This window comes from Rhododendron vialii, chromosome 2a, assembly GCF_030253575.1.
Source record: "Rhododendron vialii isolate Sample 1 chromosome 2a, ASM3025357v1".
In the NCBI taxonomy this organism is placed as follows: domain Eukaryota; kingdom Viridiplantae; phylum Streptophyta; class Magnoliopsida; order Ericales; family Ericaceae; genus Rhododendron; species Rhododendron vialii.
Window position 1 is genome coordinate 5777210 of NC_080558.1, and position 20880 is coordinate 5798089.

General features: G+C 38.4%; 1 protein-coding gene across 1 annotated transcript; it reads left to right on the forward strand.

Moving 5' to 3' along the window:
- The first annotated feature begins 710 nt into the window (after positions 1–710).
- LOC131316038 (uncharacterized) lies at positions 711–11811 on the forward strand. Its single transcript, XM_058345308.1, has 4 exons — positions 711–1162; positions 8579–9058; positions 10151–10231; positions 11382–11811. Exons 2-4 carry the CDS (start codon positions 8585–8587, stop codon positions 11478–11480), a joined length of 654 nt encoding a protein of 217 aa, XP_058201291.1. The 5' UTR covers positions 711–1162; positions 8579–8584; the 3' UTR covers positions 11481–11811.
- The last annotated feature ends 9069 nt before the right edge of the window (positions 11812–20880 follow it).

The following is a 20880-nucleotide window of genomic DNA, read 5'->3' on the forward strand; positions in this document are numbered from 1 at the left end:
CCCTACTATATGAATGGATCAGATCATTGAGGAGAAATTCAGACATACACGAATTGCACACTGCACTCCCATTTGAAACCGAATAGAAGCTATAAGTCCATTTCAAAAAGTTATGTTCAACCAAGCCTATTGTCTATCTATGAGCTAATGATTAAATAAATGTTACTACAAGGTTCATCAAGGACTCTATATCATATATGATATATTCCCTTCGTCCAATTTTTTTTATTTCTTTTTTGATATTCGTGTCAGTTTTCAATCGCTTAGGGCAACAGCACCAGATTAGGTATATCTTACTTTTTTGGGTAAAGTAGAGAACCAAGTGTTGAAATAACCTCTACAGCAGCCTAGGGATCAGCTTAGGTATTATACATTTACCAAAAAACCTCGGCACTTTCAGCGAGCCACTGTTGCGAAGGTAAAGAATAAAGAATAATTTCTTTAACCTCTTGCAGTACTTTATCTCCTCTCTCTAAGAGCATGTACTAAAAGATTGACAACGAAAATAATAACTTAAAACTAAAAGCTGCATGCATGGATGATCTAGTAAACAAGTGACATGAGATTATAAAAATTTAATAGAGGTGTGCATAACTTGGTCCGGACTCCCTAAGTTATAAAATAGCACAATTCTTTTTCATTATTGAACTTGTCCTTGAATCAGATTGGACACACTTAATTTTGGTTAGCTCGTTAATATGGGTTAGCTACGATTACATAGTCATAATTAAGCTCTTGGATTTTGGTGGGAATTCTGTAGGAAGCTTCTCCCACGGCTATAAAAGGACCCTAAGCTTTAGGATTCCACACAACTCATAAATTAACTTACCAAGAGTCCCTAAAACCAAAATCAAATTCCCAAAAAACGAAAACTATTTTCTCTTTGAAGTCTTGTTCTAGCCTTTCCATTCTCCAAAAACAAAAATCCAATCCTTATAAATAGACTAGAAAAATTCAAAAAAAAAAAAAACCATTGCTTAAATCCACTTTCCATATTCCGAAACATACTGAAAACCTTTCTTCGTAATCCAAGTCGTCGAAGCATTAGTCGAGGAAAGTTCTTTTACGGCAGAATCGTGCTTATCCGCCAAGTTTGTACTTTGAAGGAAATATCCGGGGTTGATCAAAGAAGTTAAATCCTTCGTCTAATTTACAATTTTCGGTAATATTTCTCTTCTTTAAATGCCTTATGCACTTTTAATTTTTATCTCTTATTTACTTATTTCCAGATCCATTTGTTTAATTAAATCATCTTAAAATTTTCAAAATCTCATATTCTTGAAATTGTTCAAATCTCCTCTTAGTGAAGAAATAGCTTAATTTATGATCAGAAGGAAGCAATTCAGGGTATCTCTGACGTCATAATAAAAATTGGATAGTCAAAACATGCTATCTTATTTTTTTGTTATCCTTTGCAGGAATTGCTAATATTAACAATGCGAATCCCCACAATGGTTCATGTATAATCAAAAACTCACTTTTAGTATAGAGAAATAAACAGAGGTGCAAGCAAATGTAAGTGTATGGCTGCATTGATATTGATGGGAGAAGAGAGAAAGAAAGGAAATAGAGAGAGTGTGGTTTTTGTTAAATTTGATTATCCGAAGAAAAAAGATTGCGAGTTAGTTATTCAAAAGCCAAAATTTGATTAGTAGTTAAGGAGTTGCTAAGTTTTGTTATGCCATTGTGAGCAATTTTTTTTTAACTAACATTGCTAACTTTAGAATTATTTTTATATTGAATATGTTAGTATGGATAATCTTACTGATATATTATTTTTAACCAAAATGTGCAAGCTATTCATATCATATCGGTCAAACTATTTCTTCTTACAACTAATTCTATTTTTCCAAGAGGCTTTTTTGGCTTAATGGCATCCGTGGTTCAATTTCTCTAAGGTGTTTATCTAACAAAATGCTGACTTTGGCCGAGTAAAAAAAAAAAATTCATTTCAATTACATCTTTACAGCCATTTTTTGGCCTAAGTTAATTTTATTGGAAATTTTACTACTAATTTTATGCCTATACGTACTAAGGGCATCAACTATTTGGGAGCCTCACAAATTAGATAAACTTTGGAGTGTATACTTAAAGCCGGCCCTAAGTACTATGTCCCAACTGCCGCATCGTAGCATATGTCCACAGTGGGTCCCAACTGCATATATACCACTTGTCGCTCGTCAGTCCGCGTAGAAATATCACATAGGACTGGCCGGGGAGCGTGAAAATAGAATAATCACCATTAATGCATCATGTGCTTACATGGGATCCGGATCATCTGTGAGGATCATGTGAGGGTTTTAATAAGTAGTTGACAACACATTATTGAAGAGATCCGACGGCTCACATCGGTCCTTTCTTTCACATCCAAACGACGGCATTTTAGGGGATGAAAGTCTAACGGAGAAAAACCCCAGTCATTTCTTCTCCGTTTCGCTCCAAGTCGTCTCTTCTCAATTCATCCAATCCTAGTCTCCCATCAAACAAAGAAAAAACAAGTCAGTCTAATTCAGCCGAAAATTCGTCCAATCCAAAGTTCTTTGCATTTCTGTTTATTGATTCATCACTGTGTAGACTGGAAAAATCCACTAATGTTTTCTGCTTCATAGATTGGAAACAGAAAAAGGAGAAAACAAAAAACCTAACTTTAACTTTGTTAGGATCGACATACACCTACGATTTACGAGTATAAAACAGTAAAGAAATGAACACAAAAATATACACATGGTTCCCCAATATTAGGTACGTCCATGGGAGTGAGAGTGGCTGCTGTTCTTATTATCACAGTATTAAATAGAGTTTACAACTTAAAGTATTTATATCTACTCTAATCTAATCCTAACCTGGTATTTGGTCTGTATCCCAAAAATACCAATGTACGATGCCGTCGCTCCGCTGCGCTTCACTTGTTTTGCTTCGCTTCGTTATCTGCCTTCTTTCTAGAACTCTTTAGTATCTCTTCATACTTAACATATGAGCCACAATTCTAAAATCTCCACCTTGGCGAATATACTATGGCCCTTTCAGATCATAAGCATTACCATCCAGTGGGTTGGGAGGATGCCTCCCTTTTCGTAGCACCTGGAGACATTAACCAAGTCCAAACGATGCTCAAACTTGTCTGCAGTAACTGTCTTTGTCAACATATCAGCCGCATTCTCAAAAGTGTATACCTTTCTCTCACTTTGTAAAACCTCACGTCGATATGCTTGGTTCGAGCATGATACACTTGATGCTTTGCCAAATAAATGGCACTCTGACTGTCACAATGCAACTGAACTCCACCTTGATCTATGTCAAGCTCCTTAACAAACCCTTTTAACCACAATGCTTCCTTAGTAGCCTCAATCACCACCATATACTCAAACTCAATAGTAGATAGAGTCACCTAGAGCTGTAAATGAACCAAATAGCTCGCGAGCTTGGCTCATTAAGACTCGGCTCGACTCGGCTCGTTTAGTAAATGAGTCGAGCTCAAGCTCGAGTATTCTGCTCGTTTACTAAACGAGCCGAGTGGAGTTCGGCTCGTTCGACAAAAGCTTGGCTCGTTAAGGGAGGCTTGACTCGATTAAAAAGGCTCGTTTAGTAAATGACTAAGTTCGGATCGTTAAGGCTCGAGCTCGAATTTTTGGCTCGTTAAGCAAACGAGCTGAGCTCGAGCTCACGGAAGCTCGGCTCGGCTCGACTCATTTACACCCCTAGAGCCACCAGAAGTTGTACCATGGATCTCCAACTAATAGGCCCACCCATAAGTGTAAACACATAACCAGTTGTAGACCTTCTGTCATCCAAACCCCCAGCATAATCTGCATCCACATACCCCACAACTGAAATCTGATCCTGTTGCCTACCAAACATAATCCCACGATCCAAAATACCTCTTAAGAATCTGAATATCCACTTGATTGCCTTTCAATGCTCTTTGCCTGGATTAGCCATGTACTTGCTGACTGTGCTAATTGCATGTGCCAAATCGGGTCTTGTACAAACCATTGCATACATTAAGTAACCCACGGCACTTGCATAAGGCACCCTTGACATATCCTCAATTTCTTCATTGACACCGGACACTGAGCTGAAGATAATCTGAAATGACTTGCCAATGAAGTGCTGACCGGTTTGACATTATCCATACTAAACCTCTCCAACACTTTCACAACATAATTCTTTTGAGATAACCACAACTTATCAGCTGACCTATCTCTGCGACTCTCCATCCCAAGTATCTTTCTAGCCGCTCCCAAATCGTTCATGTTAAACTCTTTATCCAACAAAGACTTCAACCTGTTTACCTCAACCATACTCCTTACAGTAATCAGCATATCATCCACATAAAAAAGCAAGAAAATATAGGGACCATCACCAAGACTCTTAACATAAACGTAACAATTATACTCACAGCGTGTATACCCAATCCGTATCATGAAAGAGTTAAACCTCTTGTACCATTGTCTTGGAAACTGTTTCAACCCATAAAGTGACTTCTTCAACTTACAAACAAGATGCTCAGTCTCTGGCTTTTTGAACCCTTCAAGCTGCTCAATGTATATGACTTCCTCGAAATCACTATGAAGGAATGCCATTTTCACATCCATCTGCTCTATTTCCAGATCATAGCTAGCTACCAATGCCAAAATAACCCTGATTGACGTATGCCTCACCATTGGAGAAAAGACATCATCAAAATCAATCCCCTTCCTCTATGAATACCCCTTTGCCACTAACCGAGCCTTGAACTTTTCTCTCTTTTTCTGTTGCTGTCTCTTTCCGTTTGTATACCCACTTACAACTCACTGACTTCTTTTCCTTGGGCAGTTCTTTCAACTCTCAAGTCTTATTCTTATGCAAAGACTTCATTTCCTCCACCGAGGCTTCCATCTATCTGTCCCTTTCAGAACTCGTGATAGCATTCTGAAAAGTAGATGGATCTCCACTAGTAGTCAATGCATAAGAAACCAAGTCCTCAAACTCATACTTCACTGGTGGCTTGATAGTATGCTTGATTCTCCCAGCGACCAGACTTTCCTGTTGCTGCTGATCAAGCTATTCATTTGGCTGAGTATCACCTATATCAAAAATTTTCAGCTCAATCTGTATGCGATGCTGTCTGTTATTCACTTCCTTTGACTCAGAATTTTGAACCTTTTGATGTGCCTTGACCATAGAGTCCTCATTAAATACTGCATCCCTACTGATCACTACTTTCTTTGTCTCTAGATTCCAAAGCTTGTACCTTTTACCTATTTCTCATAGCCAAGAAAGATACACTGTCTGGACTTCACATCAAGCTTTGACCTCTCATCACTGAGAACATGAACATAAGCCGGACACCTAAATATTCTCAACCTTGAGTAGTCAACCTCTTTCTCTGTCTGAATCTCCTCAGGTACTTTCACATCCAATGCAGCACTAGATGATTTGTTTATAACAAAGCATGCCATACTCACTGCTTCTGCCCAAAAAGACTTCGGAAGTCCCGTATTCAATCTCGAACACCGTGCCCTTTCTGCTATGGTTATGTTCATCATTTCTGCCACCTCATTCTGCTGAGGTGTCTTCCGAACTGTAAAGTGTCGCTAAATCCCCTGTTCCTCACAAAACTTCAAAAAGGTCCATTCTTGAATTTCTTTCCATTATCAGTCCTGAGGCACTTGATCTTTTTCCCTGTCTGGTTTCCCACTTCAGTTTTCCACACTTCAGACTTGTGTTTCATGAAGTACACCTAAACTTTCATTGAAAAATCATCGATAAAGGTCAAGAAATACAAAGATCCTCCTTTCGAAGCTACCTTCACTGGCCCCCAAACATTTGAATGAACATAGTCAAGAATTCCTTCATTCTGTGAGTTGCATTCCAAAACTGAACCTTACACTATTTTCCCAGAACACAAAACTTGTAGAAATTCAATTTACACGATTTAATCCCTTTTAGCAAATTCCTCTTTGGTAGCTCTAACATCCCATGCTTTCCCATATGTCACAACCGCATATGCCAAAGCATAGTATCATCAGTATCATCCGTTGTAGTGACAGCAGCTCCACCTACAACTACACTCTCTACCAACCTGTAAATATTTTCAGGAACCTTGGTACCCTTCAAAATCACCATGGCACCCTTCATTACCCTCATAACTCCACCTTCTGTTTTATATCCACAGTCGTTAGAGTCTAGGGTTCCCAACAAAATCAAAATTTTCCTCAAATCTGAAACATGTCTAACATCCCCCAAAGTTCTCACAACACCATCAAACATTTTGATCTTTATTATGCCTATTCCTATGACTTTATACGATGCATCGTTACCCACTAGAACATTACCACAATCCACTGACCTATAGGCGTGGAACCAATCCTTGTTAGGAGACACGTGAAACGAACATTCTAAATCCAGAATCCACGAGTTTGCCATGTCATTCGGACAAGCTGAGATCGAAAGTATATCACGATCATCTGATTCCCGCTCCACAACGTATGCAGAAATTGATGATCCATCTTTCCTCTCCCCTACCTTTCTCTTCTTCTTCCAGTCAGTTCCATTTCCCCTCTGCGGACAGTCTTTTTTCATGTGTCCCGGTTTAGGATACTTGTCACACTTGAACTCAAACGTGCCCTAGGACTTATTCATTGCGCTTCGCTCCACTCGTTTTGCTCCGCTCCACTCCGCTCCGGCATCTAGCATTCTTTCTAGAACTCCTTAATATCTTTTTATACTTATTAGAAAAAACTAAGTAGAGGAAGAAGAAGATTGCCTCTGCTAAGAAGATCTCCAACTTTAATTTGGAAGTTTTTGGCTAGATGAAAATCAGATCCAGAGAGGAAGAAGAGGCCAGGAACGGACCAAAAGAAAGAAAACAATTTGGGACTTTTGCTGAATATACACATCGTTAAAGTCGACAACTGCTCTACCGTGGAGCACAAATCATGGTAGAACAGAGGAAGAGGTAATGATCAATGTCGGGAGAGAGGGGTTGAGAACAGTTTCTTGTGGAATCGTCGTGAACGGAGAAGAACGGTTGGGTTTTCTCTCCGTTAACTTTTATCCCCTAAAACGGTGTCATTTGGATATAAAAAAAGGAAGGACTGCTGTGAGCCGTTGGATCTCTTCAATAATGTGTTGTCAGCTCCTTATTAAAACCCTCACACGATCCTCATAGATAAATCCTCACAAAAGATCCGGATCCTCTTACATGAGGCATTGATTCATAATCGTATTGACAGAGCTGATGAACCCACCTCGTTAATAAGGCCCCAATGTGATACATTTGTCTTGGTTTGGCAACACAATTCACACCCGGATGAGTTTTGGCCATGTCACTGTTGGGAGTATTATTTATGAATCGGTTTCGAGATGTCCACATATTATTCCCCGGAGGAGGCCCAAATAATACCCCTCCATTACAGCTACAAAATAACCTTATTCTCTCATTTTATCTCTCATCCAAACAAAGTATTATTTTATCTCTTTTTTTTTTAAAACCTCATTCAAACCAACTAATTTTTTATCTACCCTCCATAAAAATCACATTAATATATGAGCTCACCCTTCATAAGTAATACTCATACTATTTCGTCCTCCCTTCATAAGTAATCCCTTCATAAGTAATACCGAGTAGATTTAAAACTCATCCCGCATCCAATAATCGGACCCCTAGTGTAATGGCGGAGGAGCCTGTCATGGCCATGTGACTATGCGGGGCGCTGAAAAGTCTCCCGATCCTCCTCCTCGGAAAAACTATTCGGTGCTCCCGATGCAATTTCTTGAACAATCACTACGATAAATTAAACCAGCTGTATGGAATCAATTTCTTGAACAATCAGTACAAAATTAACTGCAGGTGTTAGCCTGGTGATCAAAGTCTGACTTTAGAAATTTGCTCGTACTAGCTGTTTTGATCAATCTATTACGTGCGCCGATTAATATCCGGAGTCCTATCCAGCAATCCTATAGAAGGAGGCTTAACAAATCAAAGCCGGGCCCAAATAAATTGGCCCTATAGGAGCTGACAGAACATGAGGTTTTGAATCTAAGACTCTAGACCATGGATAACAAATATGACATGGCATGCCGAATGGAAGCATTGGCATGAGAAGCAAGTTCAATCAAAATGTCAAATGTTTATGTATTATTTGGCATTCCATCTCTCATGTAAAATTTGACATTGACGTCAAAATTTATCTTTGATTACTTTACTCTCCAAAACTTCATGAAATAATAAATTTGACATTTTGGTTGAAGTCAGCATCTTGAAGATATATACCAAATTCAACATGTCATATTGTCACATAACCTTCAAAAAATATTGGCATCCTCAAATTTGAAGCTAAGGTTGGAGATGCTCTAAAGTCTCAGATACAAAACTCATCATGTTCTATCAGCTTCTATAGGGCTAATTTATTCGGGCCCAGCTCTGGTTAATTAAGCCTCCTTCTCCTGGATGGCTCAATAGGACTCCCGAAATTAATTGGTGCCTGGAATATATTGATCAAAAAAGCCTTAGAATAATTGAAATATCCAAAAAAAAAAAAAAAAACTCTTCAAAATAATCGGAGCTGAATTTTGTTTCTCATTTTTTGTTTAGGCCATAATGGAGGATATGGTCAAGACTGCTAGACTCTACTATAGTAAAAGCTCACCAGACATCAAACAAGCAGCACACAATTTTTTCAATTCACTCGACAACAACAACGACGGGAAGGTGAGTCTCCATGAATTTCTATGTTTTATGCGGCAGGAAGGCCACACGAAAATGAGCAATCGCCATTTCTTCAAAGAACTGGACGAAGATGGGAGTGGAAACCTAGAATTCATGGAAGTTATGGCTCTTTACTACGTAATCAAAAGTGGGAGGCCGTTTTGTAGTGGGTGCGATAAGTTTATTCCGGGAATGTATTTCGCTTGCAAAAAATGCTTCGAAAATGGCCACAACTCGTTTTGCGTTTGTCCAGAGTGTTACGATGATGAACTTTTTCTTCATGAGCATGTCCAGTTCTTGGATAACTATGCTTTGTTGGAAGCCAGGAGAATGCAAGGGATTGCTACTTATTCGAACCAGCACAAGGTAATATTTGAAGCAAGGAATTAAAGGTTAATTATTCAATAGTACTGCCCCATCGAGTATCCTGTACGGCAATGTTGTTCACATGTTACCACCAGCAAATCACGTAACGAACATTTGTAGGCGAGAAACAATTAATGACCCTTTTGTGATGAAAGTAGAAGCATGGGCGGAGCCAGAATTTATGAAAATTTATGGACAATTGGATCAACAAACTGCTTCTAACCGGAGTCCCTGACACGTACATATGGTTGAGTTTGATATAGATAAGGAAAATGCTAGAGACATATTACTATGTCACACCTCATAATTTTGATGGGTTCTTAAGAGAAATTTTAGATATTTTATGTGGTTAACTATGTCAAAAATCAATACTCACTCCGTCCTATTTTCATTGTCAATTATTCTGTTTGTCTCTTTTATATCTTTTATCTATATATTTTAATGTGGATCTTGAAAAATATACAATATGAATCTTGTTTAATAGATCTCGATAAATTTATATAATACAAAGTTTTTAAAATTATAAAAAATATTATAGATTAAAAAATATAAATAATAAAAGAATGGGATGGAGGGGGTAAAATCTATGGACATTTTAAGCAATTTTTCAATTTAGTAGGGTCAAAGACTCAAGTGGCCCACTTTAGAGTACCTACTGCCTGTACCCTTCCGTGAAAGAATAGGAGTGATTCCCGAGGCGGCTCTGGACTAAAAAAATACACTAAAATTTGGTAGTATTTTTTTTTACATACAAAAATCATGGTGATTCACATTTTGCATGCTATCATGCTATGGTTTTTCATCTACCGGGGGTTACCACAAATATAGTAGGAGTAGTATTTCTGGACTACTCAAATAACTTTCCAGAAATTAAAACACATATCTAATGCTCCATTCAGAAAGTCGAAATTTCTTTTTTTTTTTCTTAATGTCTTGTTATTTTTCTAATGGTTTTCTCATTATTGGAGCCAAATAATGAATTTGTAGATCTATTAAATTTTGTATTTCATTATGTCAATGTATCTGTGTATATATAGCTTTGTTCAGGGATGTTGGCCTTTACAGTGGTTGTTTGATTGTGTTTTGTTGCAGCCAAGCTCATCTGTTACCATTACTGAACTTGATCCAACATTCACAACAAATGCTGTTGTTCGTTATGAACGACCCAAACCAGTGAGTACCCTTTTGCCAACTCGGAGTGTTTTTCCTTTTGGGCTTGTTAATTTAGCTTAGGCCCTGAACATTACATTGTACCAATGTTCTGAATAAGTACCATACTAGTAAAAGTACCGTTTCTTTTATTGGTACAGTACGCATCGGTACCGGAATAATCCCGGGTACCGTTTCGGATCTTGCATTATAAGCATGAGTGTTATACTAGTAGAAACCTTACGCGTCACTGATTTTATAACAATTTATATCGCCTTATTTACTAACGAATGGTGTTAAAACACTACGCCATTCTCAAAATATTATAGCCGACACTTTAAATGACAAGATGTCTTGAGTACTATTTTTACAATAACTTTTTTTTTAAATCTAAATTCTACAATAACTTTGACAATACTCTTTTTTTTTTTTCACTATATAATGCGTTTAGGAGTAGAATTTCGATTATTGAAGTTGGTGCTACTTGAATGTAACGATAATGCCAACTCTATCTTGTACGGGTTAAGAGAAATTGCTTTGATAATTGAACAATAGAGAGCGAAAATCTGAAGGGTGCAATGCTCTTTATGAATTTGATCTCAGTTTCTTTCTTGTTCTTATTGCTGCCATCAGCTATTCTGCTTAGGATGTGATTTCCTGATGATCGGGCTGGATGTGGCAGATGGTGTCTGTACATTTTAGCTTTGTTTCCTTGCTGTTTTTCCTGTGGTCTATGTATACTTTGTGCAGCTTATGTTTTTCACTTTTTCCTTTGTGTTGGCCCCTTCGCAACCTCTTTATCTCTGGGACAGGGCTGGCACACAGGTGAATGTCCGAGGCTTAGGTGCCGACCTAATCGGGATGTTTGCCTTGGGCGGTTGCGATGCCATTAATTGTTTTGTCTTTGTTCTCGTTATATTTGTTGCTGTTTCATTCTATTACTAACCAAAACTCATCTTCGCTTTTCCAAATACATAAAAGAGAAATTGTCCAAATTGTTAGTTTAAAAGTCATGGCTCCTATTTTTCATGCATTAATGGCATATTAATACGTTCATTTGTGAAATTTCCGCTGGTGTATTTTTCAAAAAAAATCTGGTCTCAAGCTTCATATTCATGGTTGCAATTTCTTGCAGTGTTGCATGTTCGTAATGCTTATGCGATTATATTTTCAGGAATTGGGGCATTTTGCGTACAAAGCGGCTGTAATAGGGTTGAACCTGTTTAACACTGCATTGAGCGCATCTTCATGGCTCAGCTGTACCATTATGTGACAAGAAGTGCCGGGTGTTAGAATGGTAAACTTGATTGGAGCATAGATGAGTTCGGAGTCATTCGAAATACTCAAATCTAAAGAATTAATGCATCATAGAACTCACGTGTATGGGACAAATTCGGATTCTTCGGTATCCAATTATTTGCATTCCGAGATATTATTTTTATAGGAATTATTTTTATTTGAGAGAAGACATCGACTCCACCGCCGAAGCCATTCACTCAGTGCCAAAGTTTATTTTTATTTGAGAGAAGATAATTTGAACTTTTAAGACTGTTTGGATTTTGCCATATTGTTTTGGTTATAAAATGATATGTAGTACGATTGTATGCCACGTGTCCCAAGCGTGTTAATTTGGTGTGCAAAAGAAGGATCCTACAAGGATTTTAAAATTGGCTGCTACATAACGTAATATGTCGGATACGTAACAGTTTTTGCCTTCCAATACCGTTACATCCAGATGTGCTCATGGAAGGAAAATACGCATACATGCATATGAGCTCGTTCAGATTACCTATCAGTCTCTTCATTCCTTAATGTTAGTTCTTGTCACGCTCTCAATTTTAAAAAAAAACACTATTAGAAAATTTTCAATAGGTGACGAAAGAAGTGGTGACGAAATTTACTATTTTACTATATTACTATAGCTGACGAAACAGAAAAAATTTCGCCACCAAAAGTTACTATAGGTGACGAAATATTTATTTTTTGTCACCAAAAGTGACTTTTGGAGACAAGCTATAGGTGACGAAATTTACTATTTCAATCGTCACCTATAGGTTGTCTCCGAAAGTCACTTTTGGTGACGAAAAATAAATTTTTTGTCACTTATAGTGACTTTTGATGACGAAAAGTTTGTTGTTTCGTCATCTATAGTAAAATAGTAAATTTCTTCACCACCTTTTTCGTCACCTATCGGAAATTTTCTAGTAGTGAAAAAAAGAAAGATAACATTTCTAAATGAAAATTCATCGCGAATATAAATCATAATACCCCAAAAGCTTTTCTATAATACACCAAGAGTACGATCAAGTTTAAAAGTATACAATAATGGCACTCCGGCCCCAAATTCTTAGATAATAGTTCAAAGGGAGTAAGTTTAGAGATTGCATGTTCACAAGTCAAAAGAATATAATTGAAATTACGATTATATCTTCAAAAAGATTTTACAAAAGATGTCATGATAATTCTTTCGTGTTAGTTTTCAAAAGTATGGTCAAATGCACATGCACAGCAAGCACTCTATGTCAATATTCTTGAGAGGTACCTGAAAATAATAATAGATTGAGCTACACTAGTCCAGTAGAGAAATCTATGCTCAAGCTATGTATAAATGGGATGATAGATACACCGGAAAGAACATAAGCAATGACAAATTTCCCACAAGGACAAGAGCAAGAATATAAGATCTTGAAACCAACACTGTTCATATACAAATAGCTTTACAATCTCTAACGTTCTTCAATTTCATTATGTCGCATGTTTCGATCTCATTTCCGGACATTAAGGATCCCGTGCATCCGTATTCATTCCGGCATCAAACTTTAAAGTGAATCCATGTCTTTCTAGTGCCCTTCAGAGCATTAGGTACCCTGTGCGTCCCATTTCCAGCATCACACCATAAGGTGGATCCGTGGCTTTCTTTATATCGTTCTCAATTATGCTATCCGTTTCACATTTCCTAATAACATCATGCTCCACATACAACTTGTTCATAACATTCATCATAACATGCCACAATGTCCACATAAACGTTTACATGCAAAGACGATGGACGGACACCACACACACACATTGAATTCGACACGTTTCTTTATTACAACGAGGGCCAAAGGAGATGGAAATCATCAACGAGTCCTTTAAGTACGAGTAATCAAGTTTAAAGGTGGTTTGAAGACGTATGAAAGTGTTAGAAGTAATTGGAAATCAAAACAATCGAAGTGGGAACAACGTGGGCAAAATTGTCCCATAAGCTCCTGGTATCGATACAACAAAAAATTTGTATCGACACAGCAATCAAATCAAAACTTTTGATGCTACTGGATTCAGGATAAGGAAATGGTATCGATACAACGAAAAAGCTTGTATCGATGCGGTGACATTACGAGCAGCGATTTCTTCAGATTTTCAAGGATCAACCCAACAACAAAACACAACAATCTAGGGCACAAACAAGGCACAAAATCATCACAGAAACACATAGATAAGGCAAGAAATCTCTACCTCAACTTAGAGAACAAAACAGAACGAGATTGATCAAGCCCTAGCTTTTGAATTCAAAATCCTCGAAGAATACTCCTCTCCGAGCTCTATCCAATGAACCATAAGCTTGAAATCACATCTAGAGAGTGGAATGGAGGTTGATTGCCATGAGTTTGAGCTTTAAGGGTGGGTTTTGGTATGAGAGAGTGAGAGAGATAGAGGTGCCGAGAGAGACGGAGAGGCGTCGGGAGAGAGAGATAGGAGATGGGAGATTTATCTCTTACAACACACATACACACCCCTTATATATTAGCTTATATGTCAATTGCACAAACACTACTTCAAATAACAATCCTAACACATTAACCCCAAATCAAATAATTCAATAAATCTCTCATTTATTTCATATTCCAACATTAATGAAACCTTTAAACAAATTTTGAAAATACGGGTCTCTACATATCCTACCTTCCTTAAAGAAATTTCTTCCTCCAAATTTGATAGTCATAATCAATCAAAATATGCATCACATAAACATGTCCAAGTCACAACAACAATAATTATGCAATAACGATAATGACTTAAAAGTTTAAACTTAGACACTCACATTGGTTTCTACGCTGGAAACAAGTGCAAATATTTCTCTCTAACCTCGTCTTCTCGGTCCCAAGTCGACTCTTCCTTACCTTAGTTACTCCACAAGACACGCATTAATGGTATTGTCTTACCCCTCAACGCTTGATTGCGCGAATCTAGGATACGTATCGGTTCTTCTCCATAAGATGCGTCAGCTTTCAACTCTAGTTCGGACCCCTCTAAGACATGAGATGGATTCGATTCATATTTCCTCAACATCGACACGTGGAACACATCATGCACTCCCGAAAGTTTTGGTGGCAAAGCCAAGCGATACGCGACTTTCCTAATCTTCTCGATGATGTCAAATGGCCCAATATAATGCGGTGAAAGCTTCCCCTTTTTTCCAAAATGAGATAAGCCCCGACACGGTGATACCGTAAGAAAAATGTGAACCCCTTCTTCAAACGATAACGATCGGCGACGACGATCGGCATAATTTTTTTGCCTACTTTGCATGGTCAACAATCTTCGGCGAATCACTTTAACTTGTTCGATTGTTCTCTCTTGAGCTTTCAAAAGGCGTTGGCGAATTGCTTTTATACGCTCGGATGTCTCCTTAATCATATATGGCCCTACTAACGTAGTCTATCCTAATTCAGTCCAACACACGGGTGATCTGCACGATCTCCCATACAAAGCTTCATACGGTGCCATCTTGATACTCGATTGATAACTATTATTATTCGCGAATTCAACTAACGCCAAGTGATCCTCCCAACTACCCCGAAAATCCATGATGCAAGCCCAAAGCATGTCTTCCAAAATTTGAATCGTTCGCTCGGATTTTCCATCCGTTTGAGGATGATACGCTGTGCTAAACAAAATATTGGTGCCAAGAGCCACCTGCAAACTCTGCCAAAAGTACGCAGTAAACCTCAGATCTCGTTCGGACACAATAGAAATGGGGATTCCATGAAGACGGATAATCTCTTGAATGTACAAACGACTAAGTGTGTCAATCGAATCGGTAACTTGAATAGGTAAGAAATGAGTAGTGTGGTTAAATGGTCCACAATCACCCATGTAGCATCATGCCCTCTCGACGACCTAGATAAACCCGTAACGAAATCCATTGTCACGCTTTCTCATTTCCACTCCGCCACTGGTAACGATTGTTACTCTCCCAAGGGTCGTTAATGTTTGACTTTCACATGTTGGCACATGAGACACCTAATTAGACAAAAAAATAACGACGTCCCTCTTCATTCCGAACCACCAAAATTACCTATGCAAATCGTGATACATTTTTTATCCTCTTAGATGAACGGCTAACGGAGAATGCTGGAACTCTCGCAAGATTTCCTCCCGACACGAAACGGGTACGAACAACTTCCCTTGATAATGTAAGCTGCGTTCGGCGTGAATCATCCACCCTTCTTCAGCATTTCCACTAAGGAACTTGGCACGAAGCCCTTTTGCTTCCTCATCGTGTTGTTGCGCTTCAATAACTTGGCTCGATAGAGTAAATTGAATGGTCAAATTACACAAGGTAACTCCATCCCGAACTTCCTTAAGGTGCATGGCATAGAAATACAAATCGTTCATCATTTTCCACTTGTGAATTCCTAGACTCGCAAGGTTTGTCGATTTTCTACTTAACGCGTCGGCTACCACATTCACCGTCTCCGGATAATATTGCAAATTGAAGTCATAGTCCCCTAAGTATTCCATCCAAAGTCGCAAGTTAAGTTCTTTTTGGGAGAAAAGGTATTTAAGACTCTTATGATCGAAAAAGACCTCAAATCTCTTACTGTACAAGTAATGATGCCAACTTTTCAATGCAAAGACGACGGCCACAAGTTCTAAGTTGTGAGTAGGATAATTCCGCTCGGGAGTTTTCAATTGCCACAACCCATATGCTACCACTCGCCCCAATTGCATCAAAATGCACCCAAGCCCTTCTTTTGAAGCATCGATCACAATAAACGGAGTAGCCAACTCCACGTTCGGGCACAACCAAAACTGCCGCGGTAGTTAATCACTTCTTCAATTCTTTGAACGCCAACTCGCATGCATCACTCCAAATAAAATGTGTCCTTTTTCATGTCAACCTAGTCATAGGTGCCGCTAGACGTGAAAAGTCTTAGACGAAACGGCAATAGTATCCGGTTAAACCTAAGAAGCTACGAATTTTGAACACAATCTTTGGCCGTTGCCAATTCATAACGGATTCCACCTTCCCCGAATCAGCGAACACTCCACCCTTCGAAACCACATGACCTAAGAATTTGAACTTGGACAACCAAAACTCGCACTTACTAAGTTTAGTGTACAAGTGATGCTCTTTCAAGAGTTCAAGATTGATAGTGAGATAAGATTGGTGTTCCTCCTCCGAAGGCGAATAGATAAGAATGTCATCTACGAATACAACCACAAAGTGGTTGAGATAAGCACAAAAGATACGGTCCATCTGGTCCATTAATGTTGTCGGAGCATTTGTCAACCCAAAAGGCATAACAGAGCGAACTCATAATGGCCATAACAAGTACGAAAAGTGATTTTTGGAATATCCGCTCTTCAGACTCTTAACTGGTAATAACCGGACCTCAAATCAATCTTAGAGAAACAAGTCGTACTCTGGGATTGGTCAAACAAGTCGTCGATTCTAGGCATAGGATATTTATTCTTAACGGTGGCACGGAAGAGCTTACGATAATCGATACATAAACAGAGTGAACCATCTTTCTTCTGCGCAAAAAGTGTCGGTGTCCCCACGGAGATGTGCTCGGACGGATAAACCCCAAATTTTTCAACTCTTGCAATTGAACCTTTAATTCCCTAAGTTCGGCGGAGGCGAAATGATAAGGAGGTACAAAGATTAACGTTGTACCGGGAAGTAACTCGATAGTGAATTCAACTTCTCTCTCGGGAGGTAGACTGGGTAACTCCTTCAGAAATACATCCGGAAAATTGCAAACAACAAGGGGCAATTCCCCACGCACGGACATATCCTCATCTAGAGTCAAACTCGCCAACAAAGAATAAAAGAACTCCCACTCTCGAGACCCACACAAATGCGGCTCTGACGGTTCCCGACGTTCCTCGAAGAACTTAAAGCAAGCACCATCAGGTGGACAAATACGAACTCGACGCTTGAAACAATCAATGGTGGCATGGAACATAGATAGCCAATCCATTCCCACAATCAGATCAAAGCCCGACATTCCCAATACAATGAAATCAAAGGTGAATCGGCGATCATGAATAAGAAGTTCACAGTCTCAACAAATATGATCCAAAGGTGTCCTACCCCCTAAGGGTGTCTCAACAAACAACGATCGATTCAGACTTTCAGTTTCCAATTCCACAGCACATACGAACGATGCAGCAATAAATGAATGAAATGCTCTAAAATCAAATAGTACTTTAGCAAATGAATTGAACAAAAGAAATGTACCATTCACAACCAAATCCTCTGGAGCCTGTGAAGTAACATGATGCAGGGAGGCGTGTTGAAATAGAAGAACACACAACAAGGACAATCACGAATAAGTTTGAACTAGAAATACTCTCTCTACGAACAAACGATTTTGAGAAACTTCTCAAATTTTTATAAGTCATAAAACAACTAATTTGCCCTAAGGCTTACAACCTTATTTATACTAATAGAATTCCTAAACCTAGCTTCCTTAAAATCTAGAAAGGAAAATAAACATAAGGAAATAAAATCAATCCTAATTTTCCTTAACCAAGAAACCTATTCAAAATAGGAATACTAGATCAAATCAAACTAGAAAAACTAAATACTTATAAATTATCTTGACTAAAATAAAACATTCCTGCTAAAATGCTAAACTCAAAATAATAAATTAAGATTCCTATATTTCTAGAATAATTAAAATATCGGCCTGCATCATCCTCTCCCTCTTGAGAAAACTCGTCCTCGAGTTTCAATTGTTTCAAATAGTTTGAAACACCTGCATTTGTCTGCATCATTCTTATACTTCAAATTTATTTTTCCAACACGAAATTGTAAACAACCCTTTAAAAATTATAGATGAATTTCTGTCAAAAAATTAAATCCATCAATAGGCTTTAGAATGGATAGTGACGGACTCTTGCTCGAGTAGTCTTCATAAGGTTCCCAGAAAGGATCTTGATTTCTGATGCTACCATAAAGGATGCTCTTTACATGTTCTTGTGCACCTATAGTGATAATGGGGCTTTTCACATAGGATAATTTGGCTTCATTATCAACTGGATACACCAAATTTCGACCAATCAAATCCATTGGATCTTCATCATTTACTAATCCCACATCAGATGTAAGAAGAGTATAATGTTGCACCTAAACTAAACTCTCTACTGAAGGATCTTTCTTTATCACCCAATTAGAATTTTGGATGCACACTTCCTTCTCACTGCTTGTTGTGTGATGTCTTAAAAACACTCCATTTATGGACCGCAAGTTACTAGTTGGCAAAAAAGTATCATCAACAGCCGGATTAACTTTTCCACCCTCACTTGTTTGTGTAACTTCTTCATCAAAAACAAGTGGAGTACTCTAATTCACAATCGGATCGGGAATAATGTTTGATGTGAATGCCCACTCAATGGTAGCTTCATCCACCATTGATCGGTCACAAAGGGGTCACTACTCAACCCATCGAACATCGGTGGGTTCCTACTGCTGAACTCTCACATGGCTACCAAAGCCCGACTGTTTGCATTATCCCTAGAAGGTGGTTGCAAAAGATTAGCTGCTACAAATGCCTCGACAATATCCCGAGCAGGCGGATTAGGAATGTGCTGAGTTTCTATTTCTGGTTCGGCCATCGACTTCAGATTCCCACTTGGGTTTTCCCCATGTTGACTAACCTCATCCTCTAACGGTATTCCACGGCCACGACCACGACCTCGGCCACCCCAATTTCCTGCCCTACCTCGCCTTTTGCACAGCCTCGGAGGCATCTTACTACAATGATTAAGAAAGAAAACTATTAACCACAGCATTATCTCTATGAGGTCAAAGCCCTGAACTTTTCGACACGGGTTAACAAATCTATGCCACTCTACGATAACGTAAATGCAATGTCACATAATTCCATGAATGTTAATCACACAAGCACACGCATGTCATGTAAATGAATGCGATAAATTTTGAACCCATGAGACTAAGTCTCCCTATGGTCTCTAGATATTCTAAACCTATGCTCTGATACCAAGTTGTCATACCCTCAATTTTCAACAAATTAAATATAACATTTCTAAATGAAAATCCATCGCAAATATACATCATAATGCCCCAAAAGTTTTCCCATAATCTACCAAGAGTACGATCAAGTTTAAAAGTTTACAATAATGGCACTTCGACCTAAAATTCTTAGATAATAGTACAAAGGGAGTAAGTTTAGAGATTACACGTTCACAAGTCAAAAGAATATAATTGAAATTACAATTATATCTTCAAAAGAATTTTTAAAAAGATGCCATGGTAATTCCTACGTGTTAGCTTGCAAAAGTATGGTCAAATGCACAACAAGCACTCCATGTCAATGTCCTTGAGAAGTACCTAAAAATAATAATAGGTTTCTCTACACTAGCCCAGTAGAGAAATCTATGCTCAAGCTATATATAAATGGGAGATAGATGCACCGAAAAGAACATAAGCAATGACAAGTTTTCCCCAAGGACAAGTGCAAGAATATAAGATCTCGAAACCAACACCATTCATATACAAGTAGCTTAATAATCTCTAAAGTTCTCCAATTTCATTATGTCATGTGTTTCGATCTCATTTCCGGGCATTAAGGATCTCGTGCGTCTGTATTCATTCCGGCATCACACTTTAAAGTGGATCTGTGGCTTTCTAGTGTACTTTCGAGCATTAGGGACCTTGTGCGTCCCATTTCCGGCATCACACCATACGGTGGATCCGTGGCTTTCTTCATATCGTTCTATCGTTCTCAATTATGCTATCTATTTCACATTTCCTAATAACATCATGCTCCACATACAACTAGTTCATAACATTCATCATAACATGCTACAATGTCCACATAAACATTTACATGCAAATACAATGAACGGACACCACACACACATTGAATTCGACATGTTTCTTTCTTACAACGAGGGCCAAAAGAGATGGAAATGATCAACGAGTCCTTTGAGTATGAACAATCAAGTTTAGAGGTGGTTTGAAGACGTATAGATCAAGGTGTTAGAAATGATTGGGAATCAAAACAATCGAAGTGGGAACAACGTGGGCAAAACTGTCTCATAAGCTCCTGGTATCGATATAACAAAACAGCAATCAAATCATCACTTTTGATGCTACTGGATTTAGGATAAGGAAATGGTATCGATACAACGAAAAAGCTTGCATTGATACGGTGACGTTACGAGTAGTGATTTCTCTAGATTTTCAAGGATCAACCCAATAACAAAACACAACAATCTAGGGCACGAACAAGGCACACAATCATCACAAAAACACATAGATAGAGCAAGAAATCTCTACCTCAACTTAGAGAACGAAACCCAACGAGATTGATTGAGCCCTAGTTTTCGAATTCGAAATCATCCTGGAATACTCCTCTCTGAGCTCTATCCAA

Excerpts from the sequence above, each read along its gene's own strand:
- LOC131316038 (XM_058345308.1), top strand. The coding sequence starts at position 8,585 with ATGGAGGATATGGTCAAGACTGCTAGACTCTACTATAGTAAAAGCTCA. Across the intron at positions 9,059-10,150 it reads CTTATTCGAACCAGCACAAG|CCAAGCTCATCTGTTACCAT; the intron begins GTAATATTTGAA and ends GTTTTGTTGCAG. Across the intron at positions 10,232-11,381 it reads GTTATGAACGACCCAAACCA|GAATTGGGGCATTTTGCGTA; the intron begins GTGAGTACCCTT and ends TTATATTTTCAG.